The sequence below is a fragment of the Octopus sinensis genome, linkage group LG4 (assembly GCF_006345805.1).
Source record: "Octopus sinensis linkage group LG4, ASM634580v1, whole genome shotgun sequence".
In the NCBI taxonomy this organism is placed as follows: domain Eukaryota; kingdom Metazoa; phylum Mollusca; class Cephalopoda; order Octopoda; family Octopodidae; genus Octopus; species Octopus sinensis.
This window is the reverse complement of record NC_043000.1, coordinates 25,530,048-25,541,492: the sequence shown is the minus strand read 5'-3', so window position 1 is coordinate 25,541,492 and position 11,445 is coordinate 25,530,048. Positions and strand designations below refer to the sequence as shown.

The following is an 11,445-nucleotide window of genomic DNA, read 5'->3' as shown; positions in this document are numbered from 1 at the left end:
TGTCTGACTGTCTATTTGTGTGTGTGTGTGTGTGTGTGTATGCGTGTGTCTCACACAGACACACTCTCCCTCACTGTATGCGTTTGCTTCTACGTGAGTGAGTGTCTGTGTGTGTATGAGCGTGCGTGTGTGTGTGTGCTGGAGTCACGTAAAGACTCCCGCCCGTCCCCCCTCAAAATTTGTTTATTTTTGTATTTTATTTGCCAAAAACTCCCGTTTTCGAATACGGAGGTTCCGGAAAATTGCCAAAAATTGGCATTGCAAAATTTCCCCCTCTTTCCCTCCAACTTCTTCAATTTTGACTTAACCGTAAATACAGAAATGTCCGTATTTTTCCGCATATTTAGAAGAAAAAAAATTCTTAAAAAACAATTTTACAAAGATTTTTGGAAATTTTTTTCAGAATCATAATCCCCGTATTTTTCCGCATATTTTGAAAAAAAAAAAAATGTGTAAAAAGTTTAAAATAATGGAAATCGTTGGTAATTTAGAAATGTCGATTTTTGCAAACTTTTTTGCAGAGTCGTATTCCCTGTAGCCGAAAAGCGGTGGGGGGGGGGGTGTGAAAAAAATTCTTTCAAAAAGGATGGTTTGGTGGGGGGACATGCAGAAGTCTTGCCTATTCTGTAAAGTGGTTGGAATCAAGAAGGGTATGAAGTTGTAGAAATCCTGTCAAAACCGTCAACTGGAGCCTGGTGTTGTACTCCGGCTTGCCACCTCCTGTCAAAAGTCCAACCCATGCCAGCATGGAAAACGGAAGTTATGATAATGTCTGTGTGCATATGTGCGTATATGCATGTGTATGCGTGCATGTGGTGCGTGTGTATGTGTGCACGCGCGTGCATGCATTGCATTCTGTTGCGTACAGTTTCTGTGAACAAAAACCATTCTCAGAGCTTTGGATAGTCTGAGATTATAGCAGAAGACCCTTGTCCACAGTGCCACACAGTGGGACAGAACCCAAAACCACATGGAGGAAAACTTCTTAGTCTCACAGCTATACCAGTGGCGATAAAATTATTGTCATCATAATCATTATCATCGTCATTTTTAATGTTAACTTTTCCTTCCCTGTATGGGTCATCAATGGTGCCATGTACATTGGCACCCGGGAATTGCGGTGCCATCTAAATGGCACCCGTGAGTCATAGTTATTGCCGGTGCCAAGCAAATGGCACTCATGAATCATTGTGGTTGCTGCTGGTGCTATGTAAATGATACGCACCCATTGTAGTCATGGTGATTGCCAGTGCCATGCAAATGGCACATTAAAGCACCCATTACACTTCTGGAGTGGTTGGCATTAGGAAGGGCATCCAGCTGTAGAAACCATGCCAAATCAGACTGGAACTGAGTGCAGCAGCTCCCCAGCTCCAGTCAAGCCATCTTACCCATGTCAGCATGGAGAGCAGACGTTAAATGATGATGATGACGATGGTGGTGGTGGTGATGATGATGGTGATGATGATGATGGTGGTGATGGTTGCAGTGAGCTAGCAGAATCATTAGCACTCTGGGCAAAATGCTCAGTGGCGTTTTATTCGTATCAATGTTCTGAGTTCAAATTACGTTGAGGCCAACTTTATCTTTCCTCCTTTCTGGGTCAATAAAATGAGTACCAGTTGAACACTGGGGTGAAGATAATCAACTTTCCTCTGCCCCGAAACTGCTGGCCTTGTGCCAAAATTTGAAACCATTATTATTATTATTATCACTATGATATAACTGTTCAACATTTGGTTGTTTGAAGCAAATTTCTACTGCACCACCTGCTACACCTCGCTGTTGCTGGGGTGTGTGTGTGCAGCATTGTGTTCTTTAGTGCTGTTTGGAGTGCGCAAACTCTTCCCAGGATTGTATTGTATTAATTTTTTCTCTTGAGGTGTTGTGTAGTCTTTTGTGTTGTTACTGCTTGTATTTTATGTTGAGTGTGTAATGCATTGGTTATTGAGATTGCTGGTGGAAGTTTATTTCATTGGATAACTGCTGTATAGTTTGTGTCTTGTGTTTGTAGGTTATTTTGTTTATGTTATATTATTGAACTGATAGTGTTTTACATAGGATGAGGGCTGTTCCTAGCAGGGCTATTTTTTGGATAGTGTGTAGTGTGAGGATCCAGGTGTAGCCTCTACGTTTTTGCTCATGTTTTTCATCATACCCAATTCTTCAATTATTATTGGTATTGTTTTTACCTTCATGCCCCACATCTTGAAAACTTCAGTTTTGAGGTATTTGTATCCTTTCACAATTTATGCACTTCCTTTTGGACAATATTAATAATAATAGGAAGCCAGACATAGTCTTAAGAGAAAAAAAACAAACTGTACTGGATCATGGATATAGCATGCCCAGCTGACAAGGTATGCGATAAAGAAGAAAGAAAAGTCGTGAGATACAACATGTTAGCTTGGGAAGTTAAGCAGTTGTGGTCGATGAAAACGGTAGCAGTAGTACCAATAATTGTTAGAGCCCTGGGAACAGTGAGCAAAAATCTCGAGAAGTATGTGGAACAAATAGGGGTTGCAATAAGGGTGGTGCGCTTGCAGAAAACAGCATTGCTTGGAATCACTCGAATACTCCGGAAGGTGCTTGAAAAATAAGAGGTGTTACCTTAGCTCACTGGTAGTGAACAGCTGACACTGTAGTACATCTCCAGCATTAGAAGCTGTGCAAAGGCAATAAAATAGTAATGATAATAATAATAATAATTAATATTATTATTATTATTATGGCAGTGAGCAAGCAAAATTGTTAGCACACCAGGCAAAATGGCATTTTGTCTGGCTTCACATTGAGTTCAAATTCTGCCAGGGTTGACTTTGTCTTTCATCATTTTGGGTTTGACAAAATATATACCAGTTGAATACTGGGTTGATGTTGCTGGCCTTGTGCCAGAATTTGAAACCATTATAATTATTATTATTATCATTATTATTATTATTATTAAGTAGTTATCATTAGGAGTGGCTGTGTGGTAAATAGCTTGCTTACCAACCACATGGTCCCGAGTTCAGTCCCACTGCATGGCACCTTGGGTAAGTGTCTTCTATATCCTTGTGCTGACCAAAACCTTGTGAGTAGATTTGGTAAACGGAAACTGAAAGAAGTCCGTTGTATATATATATTATCCAACCTGTGCTAGCGCGGAAAACGGACGTTAAACGATGATGATATGTATAATCAAATCAAAATAGACAAAATAGATGAACATCAATGGAATTTGTATCTTGTGGTACCAGTGCCTGTGGCACACAAGAAATCCATCAGTGCCGTAGTCAGTGCGGTGGGCACATGACAAACACCATCCGATCGTGGCCGTTCGCCAGCCTCATCTAGCACCTGTGTCGGTGGACATAAAAAACACCATCCGAAGACCCGGCAAGACTAGTCAGGCCATAACCCATGGCCCCTACTGGGACGTAGTCAGTCCACCTGTGCATACCTTCCTTCTTGTGACACTTGTGAAGACCTGTTGAGGCAAGTGAAAATCAAAATCAAAATCAAATCAAAACAAATCAAAATAGATGAACATCAATGGAATTTGTATCTTGTGGTACCAGTGCCGGTGGCACGTGGCACATAAGAAAACCATCCGAACGTGGCCGTAGCCAGTACCGCATCGACTGGCCTCCGTGCTGTGGGCACGTAACAAGCACCATCTGATCATGGCCGTTTGCCAGCCTCATCTGGCACCTGTGTCGGTGGCACATAAAAACACATCCGAGCGTGGCCGTCTGCCAGCCTCGTCTGGCACTGTGTCGGTGGCACATAAAAACCATCCGAGCGTGGCCGTCTGCCAGCCTCGTCTGGCACCTGTGTCGGTGGCACATAAAAAACACCATCCGAGCGTGCCCGTCTGCCAGCCTCGTCTGGCACCTGTGTCGGTGGCACATAAAAAACACCATCCGAGCGTGGCCGTTTGTCAGCCTCGTCTGGCACCTGTGTCGGTGGCACATAAAATCACCCACTACACTCTCGGAGTGGTTGGCGTTAGGTAGGGCATCCAGCTGTAGAAACACTGCCAGATCTGACTGGACTGGTGCAGCTTTCGGGCTCCCCAGACCCCAGTTGAACCGTCCAACCCATGCTAGCATGGAAAGCGGACGTTAAATGATGATGATGATGATGATGATATATATATATATATATAATATATATAATATATATATAATATAATATATATATATATATAATATATAATATATATAATATATATATTATATTCATATATAAATATATATATATATATATATATAATATATATATATATAATATATATATATATATATATATATATAACATTATTGGTGAATTGAAGAAATGGAGCTGAACGCAGATTGAACAGAAATCGTTTTATTTCATTCTACACGTGTTTCGAAAGGCACAAATTACCAAAATCCGATTGAATAATGGGACCATATTGTGTCTTTCTCTCAAAATTATATATATATATATATATATATATATATATTCATATATAAATATATATATATATATATTCATATATATATAAATATATATATATATATAAATATATCATCAACATCATCATCATTTAGCGTCCGCTTTCCATGCTAGCATGGGTTGGACGGTTCAACTGGGGTCTGTGAAGCCAGGAGGCTGCATCAGGCCCAGTCTGATCTGGCAGCGTTTCTACGGCTGGATGCCCTTCCTAACGTTAACCACTCCATGAGTGTAGTGGGTGCTTTTTACGTGCCACCCGCACAGGTGCCAGGCGGAGCTGGAAAACGGCCACAGACGGATGGTGCTTTTTACATGCCACCGGCACGGGGGCCAGGCGAGGAAGGCAACGGCCACGATCGGATGGTTCGGTTACTTGTCACCGGCACTGGTATCACAGCTGCAATTTCCATTGATGTTGATCGACTTCGATTTTGGTTCTGCTTTTGATATCTGATTTGATTTGGTTTGATTTTGATTTTGATTATATATATAAATATATATATATATATATATATATAATATATATATATAAATATATATATAAATATAAATATACTTTATTTTAAGCAGCAGAAAATTCAAACGCTGCATGCATTTATGTATATATTTATATTTATATTTATACGTCTGTATATGTATGGCGTTTGCACGCATCCTTCTGTATATGTTGATATATATATGTACATTTTAATATAAATATGTATTGCAGTGTAATATTTATAACAGGTTTAATTTCTATGCATTAATTTATACTTTCTTCATTAACGTCAATATGTATTTTATTCAATGTAAGGTTTTTTCCTCGGATTTTATAATTTTTATAAGTTTTTATATATATATACATATATTTTTGACCTTTTTGTTTATTGCTCGAAGATTGACCGTTTTTTCTAAAGGGCCAATCAAACAAGTCCATTTCTTTTTAAAGGTGTAGCGTTTGTAAGAGTCTAGATTGAATTGATATATCGGTTCCATTCTAGCAAAAACTGTCTGATGAACGGCAACGAGAAACTCAGAGTAACAGATTTTGTTGAATTTTCTGCTGCTTAAAATAAAGCATATTACTCTACCACTGGTATTTGAGTACTCTTTTTTTCCAACTTGTTTCACATTTATGTGTTTACTCCGGTGTAAATATAAATATATATATATATAACCATTTAACTAATCGATTTTTAAAAATTAATTGTTCAGTCAATCAACCAACTAATCAGCTTGGTTTGTGAGAGTCCTTTCATCTCCATTCATGGCCTCATCAATGACTTAACCTTCTTACTCAGTATAAATATAGAATCTTGGGAGGGTCATTATGCTAATAATAAACACATGCACTGGTTCTCTTTCACTTCTTTATTTGTCAATTAGTTAATCATTTATTATTATTATTAGTCAAGTTGTTAACCATTTAACTAATTGATTTAAAAAAATTAATTGTTCAGTCAATCAACCAACCAATCAGCATGGTTTGTGAGAGTCCTTTCATCTCCATTCATGGCCTCATCAATGACTTCACCGTCTTACTCAGTATAAATATAGAATCTGAAAACTAGGAAATGAATCTAACTGATCAATTGACTGATCAGATGATTAATCAAACAATCAATTGGGTAATTGATCAAATGTTTAACTAGTTGACAAATAATAAAAGCACAAATAAAGGTTGCAAACCTCTTTGAGGGATATCAAAATCCTATGAAAGTTCTGGTTTTGTTACCGATACAAAGAATATTGAACATTACATTTATTACTCAATTGCAAATTAACTGTATACACCGTGGTTTATACTCTTTACTCTCTCTTTTACTTGTTTCAGTCATCTGAATGCGGCCATGCTGGAGCACCGCCTTTTAATCGAGCAACTCAACCCCGGGACTTATTCTTTTGTAAGCCCAGTACTTATTTTATCGGTCTCTTTTGCCGAACCGCTAAGTGACGGGGACATAAACACACCAGCATCGGTTGTCAAGCAATGCTAGGGGGACAAACACAGACACACGCATATATATATATATTCATATATACGACGGGCTTCTTTCAGTTTCCGTCTACCAAATCCACTCACAAGGCTTTGGTCAGCCCGAGGCTATAGTAGAAGACATTTGCCCAAGATGCCACGCAGTGGGACTGAACCCGGAGCCATGTGGTTGGTAAACAAGCTACTTACCACACAGCCACTCCTGCGCCTATATTATAATAAGATGAGAAAATAGAGATGTAATTAATAAATTATTATTTATTAATTTAAAAATTGACAATCATCAAGAAGGACCAACGTTTTGGATGTTGCTCTTAAGATGTTATGTAATCATCACAACAAACATGAACAATCAACGTTGCCCATTGTCTCCCTTGATACAAGGACATTCAGTAAGTTTCCCGCCACAACAAATACCTTGTACAACAACGGCAGTCTAATAAAGTATCTCGTATCGTTAACACGTTTTTTCAGTCTCTCTCATTTTCTTAATCTTTCATACTAAGTACTCACTACTTCCTTTAATACTCAATACATTATATCTATATAACAACAACAGTCCTCTCTGACAGCAAAAATTCTGTAAAGAGGCTTGCTTTACAACTGTGTGATTTTATGTTTTGTCCCCCTGTGCAGCAACTTAAGCAAGTGTCTTCAGTTATACTTTTAGGCCGACCAATGCCATGCGAGAGGATTTGATAGACAGAAAGTGTGTAGAAGCCTGCCATACATAATATGTGTGTATCTTTCACATACCACAGCTTGACAACTGGCGTTGGTTTATTTACGTCCCCGTAACTTAGCGGTTCGGTTAAAGACAACGATATAAATACTAGGCTTAAAATATACAGGAGTCGATTTGTTCGGTTACATTATTCAAGTCGGTGCTCCAGCATGGCCGCAATCCAATAACTGGAACAAGTAAATAAAAAACCGGTTTTTTTTCTAGTGGTGTCATTTGAAATTGTCACCCATAAGTATGACCGTAGTATCGATCTATTGCATTTCAATCTGTTTTAGGGTTAGGGTTAGGGGTGGGGGGTAGGGTATCTTTTTTTCTTCAGAAATGTAGATAAACCCAATCTGTTTCTTAAACGAGGGACACATTCACACGGCACATAATGTTTTCACCTCAATAGACGTCATTGATTGGTTGAAATTGCAGAAATTGAAGAAAAAAAAACAACAAATATCTTACAAATTATAGAATTTTATCAATAAAGCCAAGATAAAAAGATGTTTTATAAACACATTCTGCCAGTATACGAAGTTTAAAAGTGTTTAGTTACGTGGAAATTATCTTAAAAAACTGCCGTTCAAACCGAAAAGATCCCCAAAAAACAGACAGATAAATGAATATTACCGCTAGGTTAATTCTCTCCATTGTGTTGCTTTCATCTCCCATCTTATTTCATCTTTTCTCCCACCACGTGTGTATCTTCTCATCTTTAGTATTTTCATTGTTTACATTTTACCGGCCTTTTTGTTAAAAATCAAACTGTAGCCTTTCCTTCCTCTCTTTCTCATCACCATTTCTCTCTCTCTCTCTCTCTCTGCTTAATACATCTCATCCAACTCAATAATGATGATTTTTCACTTTCTTTCCCGTTTTCTCTCTCTCTTTCATTCATTTGTCTCTAGATTGTCTGTTCTTAACCTTCTAACCCTTCCTTTCTCTCTCTCTCACTCACTCATTCATTCTTCTCTTTCTCTACCCTTCTTTCTTTTAATGACTTTCCCTCTCATTCACTCACACATTTATTCCTTCTCTCTCTCTCCCATTCAAATCCTTTCCCTCTCCTTCACTGGTTCAATCATTCCCTATCAATCTCGCCTCTCCCCCTCTCATCTAATCACTTACCCTTTCACTTTCTCTCTTTATAAACAGTATCCTTTTTATATCCTGCTCCACCTAATCCCCTACAATTAATCCCCTCTTTACCTCACTCCTTATCTCCAATTCTCCCTTATTTTCACCGCCCTCACTCATTCCTCTTTTCCTCTCATCCACTCATATATATTTCTTTCTCCCTTTTGTCACTTATCTACCTCTCTCCTATCACTCCTACATATTTCTGTCCCTCTTTCTTTCACACTGACGTCTCTGTCTTTCATCGCTATCACTCATCTCTCTCTCTTACTATTACTTTATCACTCACCCCTTCTCTCGCTGCCTCTCTACCACTTATCTCCTCTCTAACTCTATCTCTTTATCCCTCTATCTCTTTGTCCCTCTGTCTTTCTCTATGTCTTGTCTCTCTCTCTCTCTGTTGTGACATGTGAGATCTTTAAAATGGCGGCCACGAGGAAAGTGCTTCAACATGTGTGTTGTCCGTTGCTGCGGAATCAGGTAAGGAATACACACAGACATTAATGTTTCATGTTTTGCTTTTAATTACATCATTCCATCGAGTCATATGAATGTTATTATGTAAGCTAGCAGCAGAAATGCGCTGAAAACCCGCCTTTCTCTGCTTTCTCATCTGCCGCAGTTATGTTCATTCAATTTACACGTCCGATCGTGTCCCACCTGTAATCGAAGGCGAATCGGTTTAAAGTCTGCAAACTTCTTAATAATGACCGATTCCTATGTATCCGATCCTTTGTGCCAATGTACGAAATAATCTAAATAAAAAGAAGAAAAAAAAAAGAATTAGACAACTTATGAGTCCTTTATGTATACATACATTATATACACAACAGGGCAACTCAACACACCCTCGTATATATATATATATATATATATATATACACACATATATAAAGGTTATGTTCCGGCCAACAAGTCTGGTGAGTTGTCGATATTGCTAGTAGGTGCGAAAACAATGGTAACTTTCTGACCAGCCTTAACCAACACTACATTAAATATTATTACTGCTCGAAAAAAATTTTTTTAGTGTGCTTTTGAATTTTTTTTCGGACCTCTGATCAACAGATATATATATTTATATATAAATGTATATATATAATATGTGTGTGTGTGAAGTTATCCTGAGGCGGATTAGTGTTTATATATCCATGCATAACTCCACTTTATCTTTGTTTTCGTGAAAAGTTTTTTTTTCTTCTTTCTGATAAAGATTAGTTGGCCTTTATAATTTGAACATTGGTGAAGGTCATCCACAAATACCCGATACTTACATACGGGTAGAGGAAGGACTTCATTAGTACTTAAGACACGTGTTGTTTATTATTTTTACCCTTTGAGTCTATCGTCGTCTGGAGTCAGGTGGAAATGAGACGGATTGATGATAATTACATGGTGTAAATTGCTACTTGTCTTCGAGTCTTGTATATAAGTATTAAAGCTTATCTTTAGAAGCGATCTGGGAAGTTGTAACGTTCATGCCCTTACGAGCATGATTATCAATAAATGAAGTTATATTAACACCGTCGGTTGGTATTACTTAACTCATTTCTAAAATCCAATTAATAGTAATTTTTACCTGTCGTTACAGGTAAACTAGGTAATTGAATAAGGGAGATTCGTAACGTTTTTTATGCCCCTAACCCCTAGGGAATGTTTAATTAATTTTTACATTCTCTGTTTTTTTCTTCTTCTAATAACTGATTAAATTATTATTTTAATTGAAACACATACAATGGTATGAAATATTGAAGTGCAGCTATCCTTCGGTATTGGTAGACGATGTCATTCACCCCACAACCTTGCCTCCAAACTTAAAGAGGCTTGGTTCGAAACAAGGTGAATGACATCGTCTCCCCGCGCTGGTGCCTAACAGAATAATGTTGTTTTTAAGAGTTAATTAATAATTTTGTTCTCTAAAACGATTTTAATAAAGTTACTTAGTAATTTTGTTCCAAGCAATTTTGATGAAGTTAGGCCTATACTTTTCCCCTTATCGTCGCGCCCTTTGAAATACTGCCTCAAACCCTCCGTTTGTGTATGTACCGCAAATTTGAGAATCTTTGCTCTAGGTGGTTGCTTGATAAGGTAGAAATAGCAGTCAAATCTTCATAAAACATCCTACTGTCTCAAAAAAGGGGAGAGGCATACTGCATAATGGCATCCCCAGATACAATGTGACTTGTAGAAATAAATAAATTAATAATAATAACAAAAAGATTAAATAAAAGCATCGTGATGATCGCGGCTGAAATGTCTTAATATAGTTAGCTCGATCAGGGTGACCCTAAGTTCAATAAGTAACATAATACAAAAATGGAATAATCAAAGTCTATTTGTACGTCTCCACTAATATAATCTCTCTTAATTACACTGGATTTCACTTTAATATTAAATCGCCTCTTAATACCGTTCACTCTGTTAGGCCCACCTACCAACCAACACGTTTAATTATTGTAAATATTTACCAATTCTGTTGCTACACGTAATTTATGATAAAGACTTGCAGACGGTTTATAGTAATGTCACTTGTTAAATCTTTTTCTAAATAAATTTTCCAGCCCTTCATTAAATCGTTATCCTTTTTTTGTTTTCGTTTAGCTCTAATAAGAGTCGATAAGGTTATGATCTGAAGCGTTCCGTTCATGCCTATCCCGTCTTTCGTATATATTGTTCAGTGCATCTTGTTTCCAAGACTGCAGGTTGTAATTTGAAGGAGTATAGAATTTTCGTTCGTAGCAATTTGAACGACCACGTAGAGGATTTAGTTTGTAAACATCTTATCTTACATGTAACCTTTGACCCATAGAATTTGAAAACTGACTCTCAAGCAAGCCTCTTTATCTAAACGAAAATACGAAAGCAAGAATGTTTTGTGTTGGTGCAAAATTTGTCGACCCCTTTTTTTCTGTCTACCTTAGCAATAAAATTAAACAGGATTCGTGGACGTAACTATTCATGTTCACTTTAGGATTTTCAGCTTCGACTATTCATCTTCACTTGCTGTTTTTGAAGTCAGGGCGAAAATAACAACTCAAGGTTGTTTTCGTAATCTTACAAACATGTGATGATAGTGTGATGTGTCTAGTGTGTAACCTAATATAATATATCGAAGAAGGATTACACAACCTAGTTAATA

General features: G+C 37.5%; 1 protein-coding gene and 1 long non-coding RNA gene across 2 annotated transcripts in view; one reads left to right on the top strand and one right to left on the bottom strand.

Annotated features, from left to right (window-relative positions):
* LOC118762905 overlaps positions 1 to 11,075 on the bottom strand; it is a 27,528-nt gene extending 16,453 nt beyond the window's left edge. The window contains exons 1-2 of the long non-coding RNA XR_004998656.1: positions 10,775 to 11,075; positions 7,803 to 9,064 (exon numbers count right to left, since the gene is read on the bottom strand). This is a non-coding gene — a long non-coding RNA (uncharacterized LOC118762905). The remainder of the gene's footprint in view (positions 1 to 7,802; positions 9,065 to 10,774) is intronic.
* The window catches only part of LOC115210982 (succinate--CoA ligase [GDP-forming] subunit beta, mitochondrial), a 74,360-nt gene continuing 71,580 nt past the window's right edge, over positions 8,666 to 11,445 (top strand). The window contains exon 1 of the mRNA XM_029779816.2: positions 8,666 to 8,789. Within this exon, the coding sequence (XP_029635676.1) occupies positions 8,733 to 8,789 (57 nt within the window). The 5' untranslated portion in view covers positions 8,666 to 8,732. The remainder of the gene's footprint in view (positions 8,790 to 11,445) is intronic.